The 27048-nt window shown below is 42.0% G+C and overlaps 2 protein-coding genes across 3 annotated transcripts in view; one reads left to right on the top strand and one right to left on the bottom strand.

Annotated features, from left to right (window-relative positions):
- fanca (FA complementation group A) overlaps window positions 1–26604 on the top strand; it is a 35043-nt gene extending 8439 nt beyond the window's left edge. Inside the window, exons 6-42 of the mRNA XM_078258022.1 lie at window positions 3453–3526; window positions 4887–4996; window positions 8798–8908; window positions 9099–9162; window positions 9841–9953; window positions 10620–10696; window positions 11349–11490; window positions 12052–12185; window positions 13127–13237; window positions 14336–14431; window positions 14605–14667; window positions 15365–15453; window positions 15607–15667; window positions 15799–15848; window positions 16168–16238; window positions 17239–17337; window positions 17999–18132; window positions 18270–18340; window positions 18599–18698; window positions 18897–19084; window positions 19207–19303; window positions 19540–19743; window positions 19926–19999; window positions 20114–20242; window positions 20870–20948; window positions 21048–21223; window positions 21579–21684; window positions 21850–21909; window positions 22035–22139; window positions 22963–23078; window positions 23505–23664; window positions 24032–24094; window positions 24940–25033; window positions 25229–25304; window positions 25714–25849; window positions 26042–26140; window positions 26281–26604. Of these exons, the coding sequence (XP_078114148.1) occupies window positions 3453–3526; window positions 4887–4996; window positions 8798–8908; window positions 9099–9162; window positions 9841–9953; window positions 10620–10696; window positions 11349–11490; window positions 12052–12185; window positions 13127–13237; window positions 14336–14431; window positions 14605–14667; window positions 15365–15453; window positions 15607–15667; window positions 15799–15848; window positions 16168–16238; window positions 17239–17337; window positions 17999–18132; window positions 18270–18340; window positions 18599–18698; window positions 18897–19084; window positions 19207–19303; window positions 19540–19743; window positions 19926–19999; window positions 20114–20242; window positions 20870–20948; window positions 21048–21223; window positions 21579–21684; window positions 21850–21909; window positions 22035–22139; window positions 22963–23078; window positions 23505–23664; window positions 24032–24094; window positions 24940–25033; window positions 25229–25304; window positions 25714–25849; window positions 26042–26140; window positions 26281–26379 (3831 nt within the window). The 3' untranslated portion in view covers window positions 26380–26604. The remainder of the gene's footprint in view (window positions 1–3452; window positions 3527–4886; window positions 4997–8797; window positions 8909–9098; window positions 9163–9840; window positions 9954–10619; window positions 10697–11348; window positions 11491–12051; window positions 12186–13126; window positions 13238–14335; window positions 14432–14604; window positions 14668–15364; window positions 15454–15606; window positions 15668–15798; window positions 15849–16167; window positions 16239–17238; window positions 17338–17998; window positions 18133–18269; window positions 18341–18598; window positions 18699–18896; window positions 19085–19206; window positions 19304–19539; window positions 19744–19925; window positions 20000–20113; window positions 20243–20869; window positions 20949–21047; window positions 21224–21578; window positions 21685–21849; window positions 21910–22034; window positions 22140–22962; window positions 23079–23504; window positions 23665–24031; window positions 24095–24939; window positions 25034–25228; window positions 25305–25713; window positions 25850–26041; window positions 26141–26280) is intronic.
- znf276 (zinc finger protein 276) overlaps window positions 26602–27048 on the bottom strand; it is a 9333-nt gene continuing 8886 nt past the window's right edge. For both annotated transcript variants that reach the window (XM_078258024.1, XM_078258023.1), the window contains exon 11: window positions 26602–27048. This exon is cut by the window's right edge and continues 751 nt beyond it. The gene's annotated coding sequence lies outside the window, so the exon portion shown is untranslated.

A 27048-nucleotide genomic window follows, 5' to 3' on the forward strand; every position in this document is an offset into this window, starting at 1 on the left:
AAAATTTGGATCGTGCAGTAGGGCAGGCCTGCTTGGTTCTTTTGGGAAATGATTGTAAACATTTACAAAGAATATGTTTACGGCATTTCCTCTCTAACTGGGATGTTTTAGGACTGATTGGCGGGGATTTGCTATGGACAAAATACACACAGCGATAAACTGGTAAGAGCCAATGAGGTTTAACCATGTATCAACTAATTTAAATAGCTCACGTTCCTGTATTGTGTCAACAGTTAGCTTCATTTAATATCAATCAATCAACATTTATTTATATAGCACTTTACAGTAACCAAAAGGTATCCAAAGTGCTTCACATCAGAAACCAAGACTAAAACACCATCATATAACATATCATACAATAAAAAGAATGACACATAGAAACAATAAAATCAGAAAAGGTTACATAGAAATAGGAGAGGGAAATTGTCACACCACTACTACGTATTAAAAGCCTTTCTAAACACATAAGTTTTGAGTTTAGACCTAAAAAGCGCTACATCTGTAGACGTCCGAATTTCAGGGGGTAACTTGTTCCAGAGTGTCGGGGCAGCGACTGCAACAGTCTGATCACCCCACCGTTTGTACTACCTCGGGACTTCTAAAACCAGCTGATTTGAGGACCGCAAGGACCGGTTGTGCTCACGCAGGGTTAAGATCTCGGACAGATACTCCGGGGCCAGGCCGTTTCAGGCCTTGAAAACAAACAAGAAAATCTTAAAATCGATTCTATAACGCACAGAGTGCCAATGTAGGGTGTAGAGAATGGGAGTGATGTGTGCGCGTCTAGATGTATTTGTTAAAAAGCGAGCAGCAGCATTTTGTACAAGTTGAAGTCGTGAAATGGAGATCTGGGTCACACCAACATAGAGAGCATTACAATAATCCAACCTTGAACTTATGAAAGCATGAATAGCCTTTTCTAGATCATGCCTGTTAAGGAAGGGTTTAACTTTAGCCAGGAGACGAAGCTGGAAAAAGCTCATTCTAACAACATTGCTGATTTGCTTATCAAATTTTATGTTGCAATCAAAAGTAACCCCCAGATGTTTGACAGCTGGCTTAAGGTATGAAGCCAGGGCTCCCAAACTCACAGCTGGACTGTTAGGCATACCTGAAGTACTAAAGACGATACACTCAGTTTTAGCTTCATTCAAATGAAGAAAGTTTTGTGAAAGCCACAACTTAATATCCTTAATACAGCTAAGCAGGGAGTCTAGTGCGACACTGTTATTCGGTTTCATAGGCAAATAAATTTGTAAATCATCTGCATAACAATGAAAAGACAGGTTATGTTTTCTTATAATAGCCCCTAAAGGCAACATATATAAAGAAAACAGGATGGGGCCAGGAATAGAACCCTGGGGTACCCCACAGGAGAGAGGAGCAGTTGACGAGGATAAGTCACCAATCATGACAGAGAAGCTTCTATTTGTCAAATAGGATCTAAACCATGTAAGTAGTGAGCCTCGGATGCCTACACACTGATCAAGGCGAGAGAGGAGGACTGCATGATCCACTGTATCAAATGCCGCTGTGAGGTCCAACAGCACTAAAACAGCCGGATTCCCGGCATCCACAGTCAAGGCAATATCATTGTGCACTCTAAGCAGTGCAGACTCAGTGCTATGATGTGATCTAAAACCAGATTGAAATTTTTCAAACACACAGTTCAGTTGCAAAAAGGCTTGTAACTGTATAAAAACAACTTTTTCTAAAACCTTTGACAGAAAAGGCAGATGTGAAACTGGTCTAAAATTGGACAATACTGTGGGGTCAAGCTGAGGCTTGTTAAGTAGGGGCCTGACCACAGCATGTTTAAAAGCAGCTGGGACAGAACCTAAACTAAGACAGGAATTAAAAAAAGTAAGAAGACTTGACCCAATGGTGCTATTAAAAGCCTCCTTCACTATCCTGGCAGGAACAATGTCTAAAGGACAGCTGGTCGGTTTCATGTGTTGCACTACCTCAGTTAGCAATGTCAGAGAAACTGGCTTAAATTCCCCAAACACAGCAGAGTGCACAGGAGCAGCAGGTACAAACACATTGAAATTAGCACTGGCGTTTTGCCTGACAGATGCAACTTTGTCAATAAAATAACAGAGAAAATTCTCACATGTACTGTTTGAAACATCTGTCGGAGCAGAGGTGCATGGATTCACAACAGAGTTTATCACATTGAATCTAGGTTCATGGCAACTGCTAGCTATGACAGATGAGAGATGCTGCATCTTCGCCACCTTCACAGCCTTCTTGTATGCTGCTAGACTGTCCCTTAATAAACCCAGAGATACATGCAAATTGTCCTTCCACCTTCGTTCAGCTTTTCTGCAGTGTTGCCTAAGGGCCCTTGTGGTGTCATTTAGCCAAGGGTCCGCCTTAGGTTTAATAGTTTTAGTCCGAACATGGGCAATAGAGTCTAAAATGTCAGTGCATGTGGAGTGGAACACAGAGAGAATGTTATCTGGGGAAGAGGGAGATACCAGACCATTCTTTGCATAAAACTGTGAGCCCACAAACGCAGAAGCAAACTCTCCAGCTGTAGAGGAGGTGATGCAGCGGCGCCTAGAAGCTGAGGATATAGGCCTACTAGCAGGTGGCGGAACACTGATCTCAAACCTGATGGGGAAGTGATCTGAAATACCAGTTTCTGTTATTTCACTGAGTGAAACTGAAAGCCCATATGAGATGATGAGATCCAGGGTGTGGCCAAGATGATGTGTCGGCCCTTCCACACATTGATTAAGGCCAAATAAGTTCAAAAGAGTTTTAAAATCATGAGCAAGTGGGTTAGAGGGGCAACACACATGGATATTTAAGTCCCCACAAACCAGGAGCTTGTCATATTTAGGAACAACATCAGCTAAAAACTCTGAAAACTCGCTCATAAAATCCTTGTTGAGTTTTGGTGGGTGATAAATAACTGCACACAAATAAATAATAAATATTGTATGTGGTGCTTTCTTTTGCGGGGTGCAAATGTTCCACCAGAACAAGTTCCTTCTTGAGACTATTTAGCAGAGCCACCGTCGCTGCGTCTGGAGTTTACCGCTGCCCAAGACCGTTGTGATTGGTTTAAAGAAATGCAAACACCCCCTGACTGTTTTTTCTCCTATCCAGCAGTGTATGCTCCTGCTGCCAGACCTTCCTCCGCAGCGCTGTGGAGAAAGGTCTGGTGTTGCAAGACTACTTCTCATAAGGTTTTGCCCAATTTGTAATTCCGTGAAGTTACTTTGAAAATGCCTTTGTTTAGGAGTTTAGGAGTTCTATACAGCTGAGTCAAAGAAACAACACAACTAAACAAGTTAACTTGGAAAGAAAAAGAAAAAAGCAGTCATTTTCACACACTTTATTTATCCATTTACAATTGGTCTAAACTGCCACAGTAGGAAAACCCTTGGCTTTCTTATATAATGGATGTAGTAAGTTCAATATTTAATGTGGTGTTTTTACAGAGGCTACCAAAGCTGGAGGTGGTGCACCATCTTCACTTTCACAACATCGTCACTCTGAAGTACATCATAGAGAGGTAAGAAACATAATTTTGTTTCAGTTCCTTTTTGAGGAAATTTAGTTTGTGCCACCTTGTTAGGCAACAGGGTCAGCTGCTGTGGAGCCACAATTGTCTCGAGCATACAGAGATTAATATCATGCAGCTGTTGGCTGCATAAGATAAGGCAGATAAGTATTATACTTTAGTATTTTTACTTCTACAAACATTATGGAAGTGTAGAAAGCCCTTAAGGATTTGAATCTTATAATTAACTGAATACATCATTTTGAAATGTAACCACTTCTGAAGAACATGTACTGTTGAAATTAAATAGGAAACTATTGAATGTATACTGTAGCACTCAAACTTTAACTTTGAAAACAAACTATCTGCATTTTTTTCGGGTTAAGTAACAAGTTCTTCAATTTAAAAAAAACTTGATTTTAAGTCAAGTACCAAAATCAGGTTGCTCAAATTGGATTGATTAAATTCAAATAAACAGAAGTTATGATGGAAAAATTCAAACTTGAACGTCCAGACTACCAAGAATAAATCACACCCATGTTCTACCAGGATATATTCTCAGTTCAGCTCCTGGATTTTCTATCTGAATGTGTGAATCCTCCTGGTTATTTCAGAGATAGCAAATCAAACTACATGAATTCATGAAGGATGTTTAAAAGTAATAACAATACTACAACAAAAGACACTTGGCTGTCAGTTTTGTTGATACAGTGCCCCTGTGTGGCTGTTGTAGGGGCCGTTTTTAAATTGTTCAGTTCAGTTCACAGAATGATTTAAATATTAACTTAAAGCATGGCTGACATCTACACATTTCTGCAGGAAATGAACTGTAACCAGGGTTTCCGTAGGGTCTTTAAAAGTCTTAAAAAGTCTATTTCAAAATAAAAATTTTAGACCTTTAAAAAGTCTTAAATTCGCAGAAGTATTGTGATCTAGGTCTTAAATAATTTTAAACAGGTCTTAATATTCCTACGTCCATGTAACACTACCTCTGATGCTCTTTTTTATTTTTATTCTGTGGTGTTGTAGTTCTTTCTTTTGTAGTTTGAATATAATTTCGTTAGGACTACAAGTGAGACCAACATGCAACATATATGGCGGCCAATCAGCTTTGGTGTTATTGGCGCGAGTCTCTTTCGGATTGTACCACAGACATAAAACAGACTTTATTCTTTAACTTTGGGGAAGTGAAAGTTTAGCGATACTTGGCTTGAAAAAACTGAATTCAGGGCTCAGTCTATGTTGTGATAAAGGTCTTCAATTTCATTCATAATGGTCTTAAAAAGTCTTGAATTTGACTTGGTGAAACCTGCAGACCCCCTGTTTAACCTTTCACTCAGTCCTGCCCTCCTTTTGTTTTTCCTCCATGTAGTGATGAAGGAGTGAGGCTGTGGTTGGTGTCTCAGGTGAAGGCTCTGTGCGGTTGGAAGCCTCCACGGGGAGAAGAGGAGACCAAACAAGTTCAGCGGAAAGTGTTGTCAAGTAAGGACACAGATTTCTCTCACTCGTCTAGTTTTAGTTTAGAGAATTTATCCGCATCAGCATGTCACCTTGAATTTAGTTACCCTGGAAACCAGTTTCATCACAAAATACAATCAGAGTGATAAAGGCTCTGTTAGGGTAAAATACAGATCCGCCGCCAAGGCCAGATTTAAATGGCTTGGATCTGAACGCCAGCTGCCGTATTTCAACTGCTTTCCCGTTTCTTTTCAAAGTATGAAAAAATCCCAAAACAAGGTCTCAGAAAATCTACACAGAGTCGGAGTCAGATGAGAAAAGAGTTTAATTGTGCTCGAAAGAAACCAACACAAAAAAACCAGAGCAAGTTCCGGAGGCTTACTGAAGATCTCTTTGTCTTGCGCTGCCTTATATCTGCCAAAAGAGAGACTTTACCCCAGAAAAACCCTCCAGTAACCACCTTCAGAACATGCGGTGTAACATTCCAATTGGCTACTTTTGAGTCTAAAGACCCTCCTTTTGGGGAATTCCTCTGGTTGAAAAAAAAAAAGTGAGTTGTCAAAACCTTTCTTTTTAGTAAACTCTGTGAACACAAACAATGTTGTCAATGCTTTCGTTTAGGTGTAGAGCCCCTGGTGATACTTCAAGCAAAGTCTCATGTTGTGTTGAGCCTTCTTAGTGTTTTAAAAATAGTGATTTTGATGCAATGATCATAGTAGTGCCCCTAGCACTCCCATTCAAAGGGACATTTGACCGAAAACGAAAGAGAGGTTTTGACAACTCACTTTAGCAGTTGATTTTTCCGCTCGCCGCCATCTGGTCAGTCAAAAAGTGTCGATCTCCGAATGCGAATGAACGGACTCCATCCATCCATCCATCCATCTTCATCCGCTTATCCGGGGTCGGGTCGCGGGGGTAGCAGCTCCAGCAGGGGACCCCAAACTTCCCTTTCCTGGGCCACATTAACCAGCTCCGACTGGGGGATCCCGAGGCGTTCCCAGGCCAGGTTAGAGATATAATCCCTCCACCTAGTCCTGGGTCTCCCCCGAGGCCTCCTCCCAGCTGGACGTGCCTGGAACACCTCCCTAGGGAGGCGCCCAGGGGGCATCCTTACCAGATGCCCGAACCACCTCAACTGGCTCCTTTCGACGCAAAGGAGCAGCGGCTCTACTCCGAGCTCCTCACGGATAACTGAGCTTCTCACCCTATCTCTAGAGGAAACCCATTTCGCCGCTTGTACCCTGGATCTTGTTCTTTCGGTCATGACCCAGCCTTCATGACCATAGGTGAGGGTAGGAACAAAAACTGACCGGTAGATTGAGAGCTTTGCCTTCTGGCTCAGCTCTCTTTTCGTCACAACGGTGCGATAAATTGAATGTAATACCGCACCTGCTGTGCCGATTCTCCGACCAATCTCCCGCTCCATTGTCCCCTCACTCGCGAACAAGACCCCAAGGTACTTGAACTCCTTCACTTGGGGTAAGGACTCATTCCCTACCTGGAGAAGGCACTCCATCGGTTTCCTGCTGAGAACCATGGCCTCCGATTTAGAGGTGCTGATCCTCATCCCAGCCGCTTCACACTCGGCTGCGAACCGATCCAGTGAGTGCTGAAGGTCACAGGCCGATGATGCCATCAGGACCACATCATCTGCAAAAGCAGCGATGAGATCCCCAGCCCACCGAACTGCAACCCCTCTCCACCCCGACTACGCCGATATCCTGTCCATAAATACTACAAACAGGATTGGTGACAAAGCGCAGCCCTGGCGGAGGCCAACTCTCACCTGAAACGAGTCCGACTTACTGCCGAGAACCCGACACAGCTCTCGCTTTGGTCGTACAGAGATTGGATGGCCCTGAGAAGGGACCCTCACCCCCGTACTCCCCGCAGCACCTCCCACAGTATCTCAGTCACGCCTTCTCCAGAGCCACAAAACACATGTAGACTGGTTGGGCATACTCCCAGGATCCTTGCGAGAGTAAAGATCTGGTCCGTTGTTCCACGACCAGGACGGAATCCGCATTGTTCCTCTTCAACCTGAGATTCGACTCATCGACCGAACCCTCCTTTCCAGCACCTTGGGAGTAGACTTTACCGGGAGGCTGAGAAGTGTGATACCCCTGTAATTAGCACACACCCTCTGGTCCCCCCCTTTTTTAAAAAAAGGGGGAACCACCAACCCGGTCTGCCACTCCCTTAGGCACCGTCCCCAGACTTCCACGCAATGTTGAAGAGGCGTGTCAACCAAGACAACCCCTCCACACCCAGAGCTTTAAGCATTTCTGGACGGATCTCATTTATTCCTGGGGCTTTGCCACTGTGGAGTTGTTTATCTACCTCAGCAACCTCCACCAGGGAAATTGATGCCAATCCCCCCTCATCCTCCAGCTCTGCCTCTACCATAGAGGGCGTATTAGTCAGATTTAGGAGTTCCTCAAAGTGCTCCTTCCACCGCCCTATTACCTCCTCAGTTGAGGTCAACAGCGTCCCATCCTTACTGTACACAGCTTGGATGGTTCCCCGCTTCCCCCTCCTGAGGTGGCGAACGGTTTTCCAGAAGTACGTTGGTGCCGACCGAAAGTCCTTCTCCATGTCTTCTCCGAACTTCTCCCACACACGCTGCTTTGCCTCTTTCATGGCAGAGGCTGCAGCCCTTCGGGCCCTTCGGTACCTTGCAACTGCCTCCGGAGTCGCCTGGGATAACATATCCCGAAAGACTCCTTCTTCAGTCGGACGGCTTCCCTGACCACCGGTGTCCACCACGGTGTTCGTGGGTTACCGCCCCCTTGGGGCACCCTAAGACCCTAAGACCACAGCTCCTCACCGCAGCTTCAGCAATGGAAACTTTGAACATTGTCCACCTGGGTTCAATGCCCCCAGCCTCCACAGGGATGCACGAAAAGCTCCGCCGGAGGTGTGCGTTGAAAGTCTGTCGGACAGGGGCCTCCTCCAGACGTTCCCAATTTACCCGCACTACCCGCTTGGGCTTACCAGGTCTGTCCAGAGTCTTCCCCCCACCCCCTGACCCAACTCACCACCAGATGGTGATCGGTTGACAGCTCCGCCCTCTCTTCACCCGAGTGTCCAAAACATATAGCCTCAGATCAGATGAAACGATTATAAAATCGATCATTGACCTTTGGCCTAGGGTGCTCTGGTACCAAGTACACTTATGAGCATCCCTATGTTCGAACATGGTGGTGTTCGTTATAGACAATCCATGACTAGCACAGAAGTCCAACAACAAACAACCACTCTGGTTTAGATCAGGAGGCCGTTCCTCCCAATCACGCCTCTCCATGTGTCTCCATCATTACCCACGTGCGCGTTGAAGTCCCCCCCAGCAGAACTATGGAGTCCCCCGACTGGAGCCCCATGCAGGACTCCACTCAAGGCCTCCAAGAAGGCCGAATACTCTGAACTCTTGTTTGGTGCATATGCACAAACAACAGTCAGAGTTTTTCCCCCACAACCCGCAGGCGTAGGGAGGCGACCCTCTCGTCCCACCGGGTTAAACTCCAACGTAGCGGCGCTCAGCCGGGGACTTGTGAGTATATAAAAACAGATAAGCAATAAAACCAACACATAAAACAAGCATATTAAAAGCAATTAAAAACAAAACCAGTAACTATCAGGTGAGAAATGTACTTGGTAGAACAGGTCACTTGCACTGCCAGGGTTACGAGTTCTAAAACCACCCAAGCTACAAAAGGAAAATGCACTCATGGTATCAAGTACACTGGATAAAATGTTTACCAAAGGACATATGCTGCTGCTGAGGATGATGCCAATTCAAGATCTCCTGTGTGTTTTTTTTTTTAGCTGTGGTTGGAGTCTTGTTGGGAAGTGGCTTTCAGCTGAGCCAGGAGTCAGCAGCTGCAGACAGGAGGATCTCCCAGCTCTGCTGCTCAGTGCTGGACGACATGCTCTTCTGTGAGTCCCACTTAACCCTGTCCTGTGTTGATGAAAAATTTAGAAAAAGCACTTGGACTCACACCTCTGGACCCCGAAAGCTATTTTTCTACGTTCTACTTTAACTGCTAAGATGTCTAAGTGTCATTTTAGTACTTTTCCTTTTTTTGTCTTGCTTTTTAACATTTCATTGTCTGTCTGTCTTCTTCAGGGCTTCTAGACACTGTAGAAGAGGGTCTGACGCTGCAATGTGCTGGAGCAGGAGCTGAGCTATGGTTCTTTGTTTTTTATTTGTCTTATTATTTACCTCTATGAAATCAGATCAGGTCTGGTTGAGATTGAAGTCTCTGTCTGAAAAAAAGAGACCTGAAAACAAACGTTACTGCAAGACGTGACAGAGAACATACACTGAAATTTGGCAAGATATAAGGGCATCATTTAGTTGTACGAAATAGCAATTTTGTGCCCTAAAATTGCCCTAAAATCACTGAAAAGGACTGAACATTCAAATTACAGCGAGTTATGCAGGCTACACCATTTATAGTGAGTGAGTATAATGAGTTGTCTTTTATAAATAGATGGATGGACTTTATTAATCCCAAATTGGGAAATTAACATGTTACAAGCAGCAAGTTACAAGGACATACACACATACTCACTCACACACATACAGCAAAACCAAGAAATATACTAGAAATAATAAATAAGATAAAAAAAAATAAAAAAAAGATAGCAGAGTATAAAAAATGCCACAACTACTGCCAAAAAAATATATACTTAGAGGGATGAAAAAGAATGTACATGTATATACAAATGTAGAATAAAATGTACAACCCTTTTCTAGGTAATTTTATCTGTAATGAACAAACCGTGTGACCATTGCCTCAGCAGCGAGAGCATGTATGCTGTTAGATGCCTCTGTTTCTTACTCCTCTGCCCTGTGTTTTGTACAGGATTCAGATATTTGATGCTTCACTGTGTGGAGTTTCAGCGTCAGTGGATGCCCTTCGTCATTTCTTCACACACTCCCTGACACAGACTCTCACTTACAAGCCTCGACTAACGGGTAACTACTAGTCCTAGACCTTTTAATAGCTTGATGCTGTTTTTACACGTTTGAAATTTAGCTGTATACACACTAATCTAGTGTGTCAGAAATGTCAGGTTAGGGAAGACTTTGAAATAAGTATCCTGATGTACAGTGCATTAGGGGTGGGAATCACCAGAGGTCCCACGATACGATATTATTATTTTTTTTAACATATTGCGATATTCTGCACTATATTGCAATTTCTGACCGTTTTTTCCAACGTCAAATGTCAACATCAGTTGGATCTAAAAAGAAACCTCTCTCTTGTGTTCATCTCACTTTAATTGTATTGCTGCAAAATGGGATTGTCAAGCAGACAAACTGAGCAACAATGTCATGAAAACCTGTCACAAATGTTGTATGTACTTGACAAATGAACTGTTTTGTATTACAGTCTTGTCAACCTTAATTGTTATTACAGCAATTGATTTTTATTATCATTATGGTAATTTATATTACCAAAAAGTTAAAGTCTCATGTGCAATTTATATGATAAAAGATTTTATATTTGGTTTTGTGTATCGATACGGTATTGCCACAAAAAATATTGCTATACCATGCTGTATCGATTCCCCCCCATAGTGCATGATTTCATAATGATAACTAAATCTGAAGGGTAACAACTACATCACATATCTACAGTGTCTGATGCCATCACTCTGCAGAACGAGTGGACCTTTGCAAAAGCAAGCCGGTTGTTGACCTCTCTTTTCTGTAAGGTAAATGTAGACCAGGTTGTACACATTCACATAAAAAAAAGCTTTTACATGTAATAGGGTGTAGGTACAATAAACTGTTTATTCTAGCTTATCAAAGAAATATTCTCTGCTTTCAGTCTGTCACTCCTACCTTTGGATTTCACAGCCATCTGTGGATTTCGGTCCAACAGATGACTGTTAGCTGGTGTCCCTGCAAGTGCCTGACTGCTAATATCTGTGCTGTGCTATGCAATTTTCTTTTATAACATTTTAATTAAGTGAAACTGCACATAATTTCAGCAGCAACAAACATCACTCTTCTGCTGCTTATACAGTCAATGCCATTTCTGTATTTTAAACTGTAGACCGATGCAACAGCAGTCACATCGCTTGAGATGTACAGCCTTCGGCCCAGAGGAACATGGCATCGAGAGTATTGATTTATCTATTATGATGCTCTTAGCGGCAACAAACCGCTTGCATGGTAGTCTGTCAGTCACCCCATGTGTGACCCTCCTGTTCTTTTTTTAGATTAGCACTTTTGTATGTGGTTTCAAAGAGCTAAAAAGCTTATTTTAAGTGATTTTTGTGTGTTCAGATCTGTGGTCGGCAGGGTCTATTGTAATGGAACTAACAGTAACTTGTCCGTATTGTTGCTGTGTCTCTGTAAAAGCTGGCTGTGATCTTCAGTATGGAGCAGCTGCTGTGTCACCTGCAGCAGGTTTTGGAAACCCACGAGGTCAACTGGAAACACGTCCTGTGCTTCCTCTCCACTCTGCTGGTGTACAACCCCTGTGCCCAGAGCAGCCTTAAAGGTAAACACGATGGAGCAACCGGGGCCCGGGTGCCTGTTGTGTTGGATTCAAAGTGCCAATATTATGAGCTGAGAATGCATTTGTTTCCAACCGTACTTATGTAAGCACACAGTCTCTTTCTGTATTTCTGTCTCTCTCTCTTGCTCTCTCTCTCTCTGTAGGCTGTCCTCCCTTACTACTTATTTGGAATACCCACAGTATCTGCCTAATCTGTTTATTTTCTACTTGTACCATCATTTATTCTGGTCTGAAAGGGTTTTAAGTTGAAATGTTAATTTTATGTTATTACCCTACTTGTATTTACCCTGTATTTATCCGGTACCCTTTGTGTACATATTTAGTTTTTGTGTCAGCACTAGAAAGTGTTTATTTAAAATGTGTCTGAATAATCCTGTAATGGATGGGCCGTGTAAGCGGCCACACACGAAAATAAACGATTCAATTAATTTATATATCAGACTAGTGTATTGATAGAAATCAGATGTAAAAGGGACTTCTAGTCATATTGAAAAGAGTGTTAAAAGGCTTGTCCTTTCTGTTGTGTTTCTGTACCTCTACCAGAGCTGCTGTCCAGACTGCTGAGCTCTGCATTTGAAGGCTATGACCTGGAGAACATGATAACTGCCTTCCTCTTGGCTCGACAGGGTGCACTGGAGGGACCGGGCATCTTCCCTTCCTACAGCAACTGGTTCAAGGTTTCATATTGGCTTTTCAACACTAAATAGTGTCTAGACCACATGACACAAACGCCTTTACTGACACTCAGGATAATAAAACAAATACTTGTCAAGGTGGACAGCCAGTGTAATGTTGAGTACTTGTGTAATTGGCACTCTGCATTTATATATCAGAGGTGAGTGACAATGGTGGGCACCAGATGTCGTTCATTTTTTATATAGACAATTTTGGTCAGTTGTATAACCTGTTCTTTAATGTGCAGTAAGTGCGTTCTTACTTAACAAAGGTGGATTGTGTGCTTGTGTGTAGTCTATATCCACAACGTTCCACTTCCGGGATTTCTCCGTTGCCGCCGGAAATTCCCCTGGATGTCACTCTATTCGGCCGGATGTCCGTCCCCTTCCTCTTTCTTTGTGTTGGCGTTCTAACCTCCGGTGGATTTGTGAGGACTATGGTTAACTGCTCCTCAGATCTCTGCAGAGTAAATCCAGACAGCTAGCTAGACTATCTGTCCAATCTGAGTTTTCTGTTGCACGACTAAAACTACTTTTGAACGTACACATGTTCCACCAAAACAAGTTCCTTCCTGAGACTATTTAGCAGAGGCACCGTGGCTCCGCTTGGCGCTTAGCACCGTCCAAGATGATTGATTGGTTTAAAGAAATGCCAATAAACCAGAGCATGTTTTTCTCCCATCCAGGAATGCTGTGTGGACTAGCCAGACCCTCCTTCACAGCGCTGTGGAGGAAGGTCTGGCAATGCGAGACTGGCTGTGTGTATTATTAGGGTTGTTGATCAAACCAACGACGCAACAAGATCATGAGATTGTCTGTTGTTGCAGTTTGTTCTTGTCACAGATAGAGGACAGTAGAGCTAAATATTACTTAATGCACCTTGAAGTGTTTTTTATTTTTTCATTTTTTTTAACTCGTAACGTTGTTCTTTTCTGCCTTTTCAGATGTCTTTCGGTGGAGGCAGTGGCTACCATGCGACCAGTAAGAAATCTCTGGTGTTTCTACTGAAGTTCCTGTCTGACTTGGTGCCCTTTGAACCCCCACAGTACCTCAAGGTGACATTACGATTCTGCATATGTCTCTGTTTCTGAAACATTATTATTGATTCATTTCACGGGACATAAGATACATGGTGTCTTTTATATTAGACAATCCTTTAATGATCCCCATGGGCAAACCAGTTACTAAAATGTACTAAATATATGCAGTATAACATACCATAACTACTTAAAAAAACTTGTACACGACTAATGAATAATTGAATATGACTTCATACAGTATGCATCAGTTTAGAAAGTAACAAAGTTTTACTCATTTTTAAGTACTTGTACTTAACTTCAGTATGTCCATTTTATGCTACTTTATACTTCTACTCCTCTGCATTTCAGAGGGAAGTACTGTACTTCTTACATTCATCCGACAGCTATAGTTACTTGTTACTGTTCAGATATGAGAAGATTTTTTTGGGATAAAATACGATAAGTTTATAACATACAATGAGTTTTTAAAAACCAGTAGTTTATGATCCCTTAAAAAAAAGTGTCAACCTGGGGCTCATTGTCTTGTTTTCCAAGTCAATAAGCTGTTGGTAGATGGTTTCATATAAGGAACTAATCAAGGTTCAAACAGGAACAATTATTCAGTCTGAAAGAAGAATACACACATCTGTAGCAGAACGTTGTTTTTCTCATCTAACCCATTAATCATTTTACGACCCGACCCCTGGGTTGGAAATCTCCGGACTAAACTACCCAAATCCTACTTAGACATTTTTGCAACAGTATTAACAGTCTAATAATGTGATTATGTTTCAGTCAGAAGGGATGTCTTACTGTGTATTGAGTACTTTTACTTTGATGCTTTGAATGTGTTAAGCTGCTAATACTTCTGTTCTTTTACTGAAGTTATATAATGACTGCATGACTTTAACTTGTACATGTAATGTTTTTTTTTTTTATAGTTGTATTGGTACTTTTACTAAAGTAAAAGATCAGAGTATGTCATCCACCACTGGTCTGCAGTCTGTGCTAGACTAGAAAACCAAAGCAGTGGCTGAAAAATACAGTTACAGTGTAAGCTGTAAGAAAACACTAGCAACGGAGAAATGACCCAGCTGTGATTTTCAACACCTCCCTGTCATGTTCACCTGGTAGGTTCACATCCTGCAACCTCCATATGTACCTGTGAAACACCGCAGCCTCCTGATGGAGTACGTCTCTCTGGCCAAGACCAGGCTGGCTGACCTCAAGGTAAGAGTGGGGGTAATAATGAATGGTCCAAGAAGGAGGAGTTTATCCTCAGTACATCATTACGGCGTTATTTCAGTACTCTGTGTGTGTGTGTGTGTGTGTGTGTGTGTGTGTGTGTGTGTGTGTGTGTGTGTGTGTGTGTTTGTGTGTGTTTGTTTGTTTTACACATGCAGGAGCCAGTGGAGGACATGGGTTTATATGAGGATGTTTCTGGTGCAACTGGAGCATCATTGCAGGTAACAGTGACGCCCAGTGGTTTGATTGTGTAATGACACCTGTTGATGAATTGTTAGTGCCTCAGCAGTCTGGCCAATTGGAGATGGTGAGGGGTGTCAGTAAAGAATGCCCTTATTTTGATATGGCTTTTTAATTTACTGAGCTCAGGAAAGTGACAAAGATATTAAAAACAAACCTCTCATGCATCGTGATTAAACTAAGATTTGAAAACCGGAAACCTCAGCAGCTCGGGCAATTATTAGTGATGCAGTAAATTATCTGAATCAACTCTTTTGCCGATGTGATTATTTTGTGCTGTATTTAAAACATATTTCAACATTCTGGTTCTGATACTATTCTTGAGTTTTGTTTGCAATATCAAATCAATCAATACTTAAAGGATTAACATGTTTTCTACAAAGCTTTGAGTTTCATTTAACAAGAGAAGCCAATGTTCTTAAATGGTATCTTATTGTACTGTTAGCTGTACAATAACTTTGCCTTACTAAAATTGCCAAAATTCAGATCAGACATTTGATGCCAACTTTGAGCACTGAACAGTTTTTGAAACTAGATGCTAGAGACATATTTCTGACCTAGCCCTAGTCAGAGCACTTTGATTTATTCATAGGAAGCAAAGTTTTTATTTGCATCAAAATGTATATTAAGATACGTATCTGAACATTATATACCAGTATAATGTTTGTGTGTTTGCAGCCCCAGTGCCAGGCTGTCCAGGATGTGGAGAAGGCAGTGTCTCTGTTTGAGAGCACAGGAAGAATCTCAGCCACAGTCATGGAGGCCAGGTATTCAGTCACATTATCACCTTACCTGCAGCGCTTTCATAAAGTACATCACAGGATATGAAGGTCCTTAAAACAATCTGGGTTTCATGTAGATGTAAGAACTGAATTGGACAGACACATGGACAGTTTCCTGACACCTCTGTCCTCTCACAGTATTTTTCGGAGGCCGTATTTCCTGACACGATTCCTCGCTGCTCTGCTGACACCGAGGATAGTGAGCTCTTTCACCTTACTATTATGCTTTGTTTAAACTACACATTCTCAGATGTGAAGTTCTTTTGTTATTTTGTCACAATTCTTCACATCACATGCATGAATTGAAGTTTACCTGTCTTTCAATTCCAGCTTCCTGTCAAAGCTGATGCTCGGATGAGTTTCATAGAAGCTCTGAAAAAGTGAGTTATTATCAGAAGCTTGTAAAATGTGCGTTATAGCTCCACCAACTTTTTAGACTTGAGTTTATATAATTTTATCCTGTCATATATATATTGTCTAAATGTGTTCTTTTAACCCTTGTGTTGTCTTCCCATCAACCATCAAGTTCGGTAGAAAATGTATTTTAAAAAAAAGAAAACGTTACACTTTCATAAGGTTTTGAATTCATAACGCGAGCACCAGATGACCTTGGTCCGGACTTTGAGAAGCCCTGCTTTAGAATAAAGATTATCTGTGATTATTTAGTGTATTTTCACTGTTATGTTTGTTTGTTTTCAGGGCAGATAAGATTCCTGCTGCACAGTATTCGTCTTATGTGGAGTCCTGCCAGAAACAGAGGCAGCAGGATGGTGGGTCATTTGCTCATTTATGGTATACTCACAAAAAGAACCATCATTTATTTCTTCTATGTATGAATCTGATTTAGTCTAATACTAAACTTTAAAAACAACCACATACAAAACAGTACAGAAAATAAACTCTGTGGCAAACAAAAGTTTACGATGGACAAGCAATCGATTAGGCAAGATAATCTTTACAAATCAACACCACTTTTATGATTTTTTTAAGCATAAATGCAATCGCCCAAAGTAAAAAAGCTAACGTAAACCACCACTAGCTTCCATCCGTTTCCAACTGATTTCCTGTGTTTGGCATGATGGCGTTTTGTATTCTCATTTAGCCACTTGTTAGCAACCATCTTTTTGAAGACACGCACAAGCTACCATATTCGCGAATGCAGTATTTACTGCTGTATTTTATGTCCTAGAACACAAGGTGAAAATGTCTTAAGCTTGTGGTAACCACAGAGCTTATTTCGGGCATCTTACAAAAAAAAAACGTTCTCTTTTCTTATCATGGAAAAAGATAGTCTCGCTTTGTCAGACCTTCCTCCACAGCGCTGCGGAGGAGGGTCTGGCTAGTCCACACAGCAATCCTGGATGGGAGTAAAACATGCTCTGGTTTATTGGCATTTCTTTAAACCAATCACAATCATCTTGGGCAGCACTAAGCGCCAGACAGCGCCACGGTGCCTCTGCTAAATAACCACTGGAAGGAACTTGTTTTGGTGGAACATGGTACGTAAGGGGGCGAGCTCTGGAATTAAAATCACTGTTGAGTGTGCGATGAGAATTTTACTCCAAAAAATGAGGATGTTTTCTGAATCTACTGGACTGTAGAATGCCAACACAAAGAAAGCGGAAGGTGAGGGTCTTCCAGCACGAACCTCCGGCTGCACCGGAACTATCCCGTAAAATAAAAAAACGTCGTCGATATATACTATGACAAAGATAAATGTAAACATAATAGAGCAACTCATGAGTGCATTTTACACTGTTTTGTTTTCAGGGAGTGCATTGTGTCTGGACACTAATGATGATCCTCTGGAGGTTCTGAAGATTCAGCTGCAGGAGTTCACAGAGCTGGTTGTTGAGGGAAATGACGGAGGTAGGCAGATATCCAGGAAGGACACACACAGTGCAAACACACAAACGCACACAAATGTAGTATTCCAGGGAAAAGACTTTTGCCGTTATGCGATGACAAAACCTTTAATCAAGCCAATAGTCAAAGTTTCCCTACGTCCAGTTATTGGTGTGTTTTTTTAATTCTTTATTTATTTAGCACATTCTGTGGGATTTTTAACACTTTAACACCCTTCACACACAATAATTTGTGTGTATTCTCCAAATGTCTTTAAGTGTTTTTAATGTGTGTTCCCAAACCAAGCTGGTTAAGAACGGTGGTTATTAAAAGTGCCTATAATCGATATTTATAATAACAATGTACTGTATTAAATGACACTGTGTAATGTGAGAGGCATCACTTGTAGTGATGAACCTACCGAAAATCGTCACCCGACTCTGCAGCTTCCCAGCTTTATGGAGCTTTGTAGTGAATTTCAGCTTATTGTTCAGCTGTCCGGCGAACAGATTCACTCTCACCGCTCTCGCAGTCGCTATCGAAGCGTTGGAAGTTCTGTTTCCTCCACAGTATATTCAGCCATGTCATGTGGCACATCCCCAAACTCAGAAAGACCTACTACACTGTGCGCTGTCTCTTTGATTCCCTCATTTCCATACCTGTCTTGCTGGTCATGTGTCCGCAGAGATGTCGGCCCAGCTGTCCAGGATCTCACACACTCTGAGTGTCATCTTTCCTGGCCGTCCTGATGAGCTGATTGGACAGACAGTCATCACAATTCACTTAAACACCCCTCCATCCCTTGAGCTCCACGTCAAAGTATGCACTGATGAAATTCACTATCTTGTCTGTTTTCATGTTTTTATATTGCCAATTCTGCTGTTATCAGTGTTCTGTATGTCGGTCGGTCAGTAATAATAGGTATTTCTTTAATTGTCTCCCTTGTGTTCTCACAGGTCATCAACATGATCCTGAGAAACTTCTGCCAATGCATGTTGGATGCTTCCAGAGCAAACCCTCCTAATAAGTGAGTAATACAACTTCTCAAAAATAAATGATATTATTGCCAGGGTTTGATAAATTAAAAAAAAGCTGACAAATGTATTATTAAGTGGCCATTCACATCCGTTTATCTGCATACAGCACAGGGTGTGGAACAGGCACCAAAGTCATTAAATCCAGTTTTCAGTGCACAGGTCTGGAAATGAACAGATTCCATATGTGTTATGAGGTTGCCTCTTTCTTTCTGATGTGCGCCTCACCAGATATTTTTCCGTCTCCCCAGACAAAGTCTGTGGGCCTCCAGGTTCGTCAGTGTGATGCTTGGTAACACACAGTTCCTCTCCAGCCTTATATGCAGACTCTGGGACCTATTTCATAACCAGGTACAAACATCCATATTCTAATGCACTTCTCTTTGCATCCATCTTTTGCTTTGTGTCTCATAACTCTCTCTGTTTCACATCTTGCCTGGGTCTTTTCATTTTTCGACTACATTAAAATCACTTTACCTCTTTATTCCTGAATGCCAATTAAACCAGTACATTCACTCGTCAGCTTTACTAACTGCTTCTGTAAAAAAGGGGTCGTCGCTGAGTGCTGCCCACTTACTCGGCCTGGCAGCATTAGTGGTCCATCTCCATGCCTCCATGTCCCACAGTCCTCTGGTTCAGCTGGTCCCGCCCATTCTGCCTACGCCAGTACCTGTTGGAGAAGCTCTCAGCTCGGCGCTGGTCTGCAGCACACATGCTGACATGCTCTTGTGTGTCAGGTGAGGTTTCTTGTGCAGTGGGATGGTGACAAACGTGAACCTGACTCATTAAGGAATTGAACGTTCTTGTGTTGTGAGTATGTGATACTGGCACTGTGACTCACAGTCTTGTTGCTGTCCAGGTTGTGTGTGGCAGCTGTGTGTTATGGGATCTGCAGAGGGGACTCACTGCCTCAACAACAACAGCAGGACTACATTCTCAACAGCCTCTATAAGAAGGTGTCTTTCTCTCTTACTTGCCATAATGTCATCTAATCATGTCATGAAAGAGCCACTTTTTTCTTGTGTGCTATTTTGTATATGTTTGTTTTTGTATGTATTGTTTATGCCATATTAATGTTCAATATGTTTGTTTGTTTATGTATGCACCAACCACCAAGGCAAATTCCTTGCAAGTGTAACTCACTTGGCAATGAATCCTTTTCTGATTCTGATGTAACGGTGTGTTTGTTTAGCTTCTGTACCTCATCCCAAGACTGTTGCCTGAAGCCAGAAGAACTGCAATTACTGCTGGCGGTCCAGTTAGTGAACACCAGGAGGAGAAGTTGCCCGGCCTGTGGAGCAGTGTCACAGACACCAACAGCACCTGGATGAAGACTGCTTGGCATCTGTGGAGGCAGCCAGAGTTCCGTCAGCTCGAACACACGCCACAGTATCAGGTGAAATGGGTTCACTGGCTTGTATGAAGCCTTGGCTTCGTAAGTGCTGAATGGTGTAGAATATTATGTTCAGTGGGCATCAGAGAGCAATCGGTACAACTTTCACCTGCATGTTAAATGAAACTGATTGATGGATTGATCTTATTGACAAAAAAAGTAATCCTCAACCATTATTTGTCAAGTTATTTTTCTCAGAATGGCTGGCTAATGAGCTCAGAGTACATAGAAGTGAAGACGCCCTGTCAGACCCAGAACGGTAAGACACACACACACACACACACACACACACACACACACACACACACACACACACACACACACACACACACACACACACAGACTCTCACAGGTAACACGTAACTGTATTTAGTCAGGAGTACCAGCAATGGGCCTGCCTGGAGCTCTACCTGTCTCGTCTGGAGGAGCATGGAGGCTGTGGAGGAGACATGAAGAAACTCTGCTCTCATCTGCTCAATGCCATCATGGACCAGCAGTTAAGGTGGGTGTACATGTTTTACAAAAAAAACATACATTGACAAATGTATAAAATACTAATAGTTTTATTTCTATTGTGTAGCTGACTGCTACTGGCTGGTTTGTGTGTCAGATCTTTTCGATAGAAGGAAGGATACTATAGAGATCAGCATTAATAACATCTGAAGAGTATGCAGCTTATTGTTAAGAGTACAAGGTGAATTTTACAGTGGTTACAGTCATTACTCATCAGGTGTTTAAAAAATAAAAAAAAAGTCCAAAAGTGCAGGCAGAGTGGATTGTCCCCTGATCACAGCGTTTGTAGTTCGATCCCTGGCTGCAATGCATCAAAATCAACCTAATAACAACACACACACGTGCTGAGTAAGGCAGTGCCTGAAATGTCTGGGTTTAATAATAAAAATAACATGTAAGAAGACAATTTCTGAGTACTTACTTCCCTAATCCTTATATGTGAAAACAATAGTCTCTGTTGTACTGAAGCACCCTAAAGAACTCAACAAGTAGAGCCTGTTCATTCCTTTGTTTAACATAATCATAAAATAAAATAAAAAGCTGTAATAAAAAGATGTAAATATGAATTTCCACCTTTAGTAAAAATGTCACTCTTCTGTGTATTTTATGTGGACAGTGACCGGAGCCTAGAAAAGCTAGATTACAGAGGGTCAGATACAGGGACCTGTCTGCCAGACATCCTGTCCAGGTTACAGGTGTGTACACTGTATATATGCTGTTCCATTTCATTAGACTTATGATGTGGCCCTAAATACATTCATAGTGGAAAATTAAAAAAAACTCTGTGTGTGTAGGAGCTTGTCTACGAGATGGAAGTGACTAACCTCTCTGGCAGCTGTAGAAGCACAGCTGATGTGTGCGACTTCCTCTTTACATTTGTGTCTGAGAGATGCTCCTCCACAGTGACCTCAGCTTCACCGAGCATCAGCACTGAGCTCAGCCTGCAACACACATTGAACACATGGAACAGGTACACACACACTTCATTTTTCATTTATTTGACAGCGACAGTGCTCGTTAATCAACAGCATAGTAACTGTAAATGAGCCAGAGTTAGCAATACATCTGTTGTAACTGGCCAGTTTTAAAATGGCAACCTAAAAAAATAAAATACAAAAAAATGACATAAAAGCAACATACACAGACTAACATTCAGACAGGCACAACAAGAAGTCATAAACAACACATCAGACAGCAAGCAAGCAAAAAACCAAGACAAATCTGCAAGCAGGCAGCAAAACAAATATATATCAGCTCTGTCATTTAATGTATAGCCACTGAAAACGTTGTGTGTGTGTGTGTGTGTGTGTGTGTGTGTGTCACAGAGTACTGCTGGCTCTCCCAGCAGTGTTATTGATTAAAGTAAAGTCTGATGGGGGGAGGGCGACTCTGGAGTGCAACACGCTGATAGAACATGTCAACCAGCATCAGGTGAGCTGCAAAATTATTTTTCTAATCAGATTTTAATACATTTCTCTTCCAAATCTGATCCACTGTTTGGAAAAGTGCAGTGATTGTGTCCTTTTTTAGTCAAATGGACTAAATAGTGCTCACGTCTTTCTTTGTCTGCATTCCTCTTCTTCTCTTCAACAACAGAGGAAGGTGTGTTCTCCGGCCGGTTTGCTGTCCTGCCATCTAACGGCACACCTCCTGAGAGTGAGAATCACTTCACTGAAAATCTAACTATAAATGAAATATTTGATACATTTCTTACAGTATTTACACAAGCCCCTGTGAGAAAATCAAGTGGAGTAAGTCTGCTGTCTGTGTGCCCTCTCCAGGGTGTGTTATGTGCCAGCGTACGTTGTGGACGTCCACAGGAAGAAGTCAACAAAGCTTGGTCTCAGATCAGTCTACGCTGTCCTCTGCTCCTGGTCTCTACAGTGGTACTGTTTGTTCTCCATAAAGCTAAACTTAAACAAACTTATTAACTTGACCTTGAGTCCTACACACTTGGCTTCAACCAGTATGCTTATGAGGGTTTAAATCCGAACATTGATGGTTTTTTGACAGGCATTTTACATGGAGGACATTTGGACTTGTAACACTAAGAAAAGCACAGGTGTAAATGATCAAATTAAAGATTGCTGAATGCTTTTTAGCTGCTGCAGTTTCAGGGTCCTCGCATTGTTCATGCTTGCACACTGTCACACAGCCATCATTCAATCAATGTTCATTATAACACGTGTATTTTGTACTATGCCAAGGCAAGGCAATTTATTTATATAGTAGCACAGTTCATACACAAAGGCATGTTACATACATACACGTACAAAGCAAATACAACATCAAATTCAACAATCATAAAAACAAAAACAAAGTAAATTTAAAAGACTTTAAAAGCATAGAGGTGTAGAATCTCTAAGTGACCTCAGTAAAAGAACACAGGGTTGGGGCAGATCGTAAGTGTTCAGGAAGTTTGTTCCGTAACTGCGGTGCGTAAAAACTAAAAGCTGCTTCTGACCCCGGGGACGGTGAGTCGGCCTTTCCCAGATGAAGGTCTAGCAATGCTAGATTGCGGACTACGACAGATGTAATGGGTAAAAATGAAAGGTCCTACATGCAGTTATTTACCATCAGTACATCCTTACTGCATTATTTTGACAATAACATGACATGATTATAATGAGTCTGTACTAATGCAGACCTTGTAAATGTTTTGGTTTTGTGGGCTCAGGCCGTATTTTTATGCTGATTTTGTGTGTGTAGCACTGGTGGGAGCGTCTATCGCCAGTGCTGTTGTCACTGTGGCATCGGCTGTGTGATGGAGAGCCTCTACCAGAGCAGCTGCAGCTCATCGCTGACTGTCACAACTGGGCCTGCAGGTAGAACCTCATTCTCATAAACCACCATCTCTGAATCTGTGTTCCACCTCACTCCATGCCACTGTTGAAACATTTTACAGTGAGTGTAGTCTACATCCACGACGTTCCACTTCCGGGATTACTCTGTTGTCACCGGATGTCACTCTTTTCAGCCGGATGTCCGTCCCCTTCTTCTGTCTTTTTTTTTTTTTGGGTAAGATTCCTGAAATAAGGGTCTGGCTAGTCCACAAGCTCTGGCAAAGCGAGACTACTGGGAGTGTAAGGGATGAAAAGGACTGACATAATCCGGTTCCCTCTGGATCCCTCTGCCCCCTCATGCCCTCAGCTTCCATTTCAGTGTCAGATTAGTCTCTCTGGTGGTTTGTGTGTGTCCATTGACTTACTTGGCTCATGTTGAGGTGATTTGCTATTCTGTCTGTTGTGCAGTTTAGAGAAGGGGCTTTCGTCATCTGCATTGCCTGCAGCTGCAACTCTGCTACTGGCCGCCAGCCTGCATCGCGCCTGGCAAGACCGGGGGTGCGACAGCCAGGGCTTCAGTGCAGCCCTGAATATGCTGCAACCAGAGAGGGACACACAGTACCGACAGGTGAGAGGAAACAACCACCCCCCATTCAAAACCAACCAGTGTATTTGCTTGAAGTGCAGCTTTAATGGCAGCCAGTAATGGTGGGTAAACTGTATTCCATAAAAAATAGTGGGTTTGTTCTTTATTACATTATATCTGATAATAAATACAAATAAACATCATAGGTGGTAACTTGCATGCTAATTAATATTACTGAGCCTGTATCAACCTCAAGGCCTAATTAGTGCTCCTGTGCTCTTAAAGTGCACATTTCAGATGTTGATCATTTTGTGTCATCCACTTACTCTGTAAACAGCCAAAGGTTGCTTTTGGAATTTTTTCCACCTTTCAAATACTGTACCTGCTGCTGTCTCATTTCTTTGTCCAGGTGCTAGTTTTTCTGCTTTTCCTGTGTGTAAACGACCATCTGTCATCACTCCTGTATCCTCAGGTAATTCATAACTTTACCCTGCACTGTCCCAAACAATATGCACAAGCAAATTGTGTTCAGGTGTGGGTTAGTTAGACGTTGTAAAGCAGCTGGGATTTATATGCAGTTAGAGAGACAGGTCTGACTTCGGCCGAGCTCCACTTCATAAACCGTAGTAAGCAACATGCACACTGACATACTGAGAGGAAAAACATTCAGTCTTTCTGACTCATTTGTTCATCCAGAACCTCCTTATTGCACACGAGCCCCGTAGAGAACCACACTTGTTTAGAAATACAACAAAGTCCAGGAAGGAACAGAAGTTATTGGCTGTGGAAATGCTAAAGTTCATTATCAAAGTAATGGATAAGCATACTCTTCTGCTTCTCTCTGAACAGATGTATCAGGCAAATGGCTACATTGGTAAAGGGATAGTTTGACATTTGGGGAAATACGCCTAATCACAAGCCACTCTCATATCTGTTCAATATAAAGCTATAGCCAGGAGACAGTTAGCTTAGCTAACATGTTGATTTGTAAAACATTAGAGGTGTACAGACATTAGGAGTGATATCAATCTTCTCATCTAACACTAAGTCAGAAAGCAAATAAGCTTACTTACCAAAATGTTGAACTAACTTCAAGATAATGCAAAGGTTTTACACATTAAGTAACTCTTCGCCTCATGTTTTCAATATGTAAGTCTTAAACAAAGCACTGGAACAGTAGGACACAAATTAAGCCAAGACATGCTTTTGGCATGAGAGCTGGGGGCAGATTGAAGAGCAAGAAAAGAAGACATTAATAAAATGTGTTTTCCCAATGTATTTGCCTAAAGCATCTCCCTTGTTTCTCCTACACTACAGCATTTCAGCCATCAGAACGCCACAGAGTTATGCACAGACCTTCTGTTCGTGTTAGTGGACTCTGCTGACTGGCTGCTCATCTTTACGTCAAACAGTACGGTGTATACAGTATATCTTCTAAAACCACAGCTCAGTTCCCTCCATGTGCTCAGCTGCTAGTGTACATCAGCTGTATTGTCATTATTTGACAGATTAAATCTAATGTTAGCACTGACATTAAATGATTTTGTCTCCCCAATATTTATTCATTGTTAAATTAGCGGCCTGAATGTTTTTTCCCCAACTCTAGAACAAGGTGTTTACCAGTCGATCACCATGGTGACATCAGATGAGTTTACTCGACTGATGCCTTGGGCCTTCTACAGGTTAGTTTTTTAACATCATATTTCCACTTTTCGAGTCACTGTAGACACTACCTATAGTTAACTCTTACAAGACCTTTAATCAGCCAATTCATGACCAAAACTAACTGGACAATACAGGGATACAAACTCCTCAGGGGTGAAAGAGGTGACAAAGATGGGGAGGGGGTAGCTAGTAGCACAATTAATCGTTTTTTTTTTTTCATCTATAATTGTCATCGCAATATCAACTTGGACAACAACACAATAAACACAATGCAAAATACACAAAGGGATTTTTATGTCTGATTTGAAAGAGAGCTTCAGTAGAAAACTACACTTTATTTAGTTCTTATTGTTATTAATTCTCTCCCTATGTACAGGACCTACAAAAAAAAGTTTCACTGTGTGTGTGTGTGGTTTCTCTGTTTAGCCTGCTGCTCCAGCAGAGTGCTGAGCTGCTACAGAGAGCTGTGTGTTGTCCAGGGTTCCTCCAGACTGCTGTCCTCTGCTACATCAGTCTACTGCAGCTTTCCCTGGAAGGACACACACTTACACCAGCCAATCAGGTGACTGAGCCTCAGATCATGGTTTATATCAGGGTGATGACAACATCATTTAAATGTGTGTGTGTGTGTATATGCTTATGTATAGCACTTTGAATTGTCTGTGTATGAACTGTGCTATATAGGGTAAATACATTGCCTTGCCTTAAACCTGTGGCATTGCTCTGAAGTCAAACCTATGAATTGTATTGTCAGATGGAGCCTTTCCAGATTCTGAGCTACGCCAAACAGTTTCTTCTGAGAGCGATCTCGTGGACCCCTCCAACTGCTCTGTCCTCCAGCCAACTCAGACAGGTAACCGACACACGCATACTGTACATACAGTACACATCTGTATGCCTCTTGGTAACATCTACTATTGACAACATTCACTTATCTCTCTCATGCTCTTCTGTCTCCTTCCGGTCTATCTGCTGCTGGGTCTCCTGGTCCAGCTGGAGTCCCAGTGTGCAGACCTGGACCCAGAGGTGGCAGCGGCTCTCTCTGTACACCTCGACCCTCACAGCCTCAGCCCAGAGATGGACTTCCTCTGAAAAGCCGCAGACTTACGTTCAGACAGAGAAACTGCCTAAAATGAACCGTGAAACCCACTTGACTACAAAAATCTTCTCTATTCCCTCGAGCTTAGGAGGGGTCTCGTTCACAGTAATGGTAACTGACTGTTAGCAGGTACTTTATTTGTTTTAATGTAATCCAACTTTACATCTAACAGAAACATGTTCCTCTTGTCATATTTATTAAACACTGTTTAGATCTTACCAGTTTTACCATCATTTTATTTGTCTTTTTATACATAATGCACACAGGACTTTATTTTACACATGTTCATCTGAAGCCCTTTTTACAATACAGATTTACACTCTTAAAAGTACTTAGCAATGTAATAACTTAATAAAAAACAGTGACCTAATACAATTGAACTGAATGTTCTTGGAAATCATTCTATTTGCACTGTGAGGCAGTAACACAGCACAGACAAGTGCTTCACATATATGAAGGTAAGGTAACAAGAATATTGCATTATAGGACTTACAATTGAATGCATGTAGGTTACGCAGTTGTTAATATGTGGCTGCTACTGTATACTTCAGCTATCAAATAAAACTGTATTGTTACTTTATTTGGCTGTACCGTAAACCAATATGCCAACTGCTAGTATACCAGTGGTTATTTTTATGAAGTCCCTGTCTGTGTGGGAACAA

Source organism: Sander vitreus, chromosome 8 (assembly GCF_031162955.1).
Source record: "Sander vitreus isolate 19-12246 chromosome 8, sanVit1, whole genome shotgun sequence".
In the NCBI taxonomy this organism is placed as follows: domain Eukaryota; kingdom Metazoa; phylum Chordata; class Actinopteri; order Perciformes; family Percidae; genus Sander; species Sander vitreus.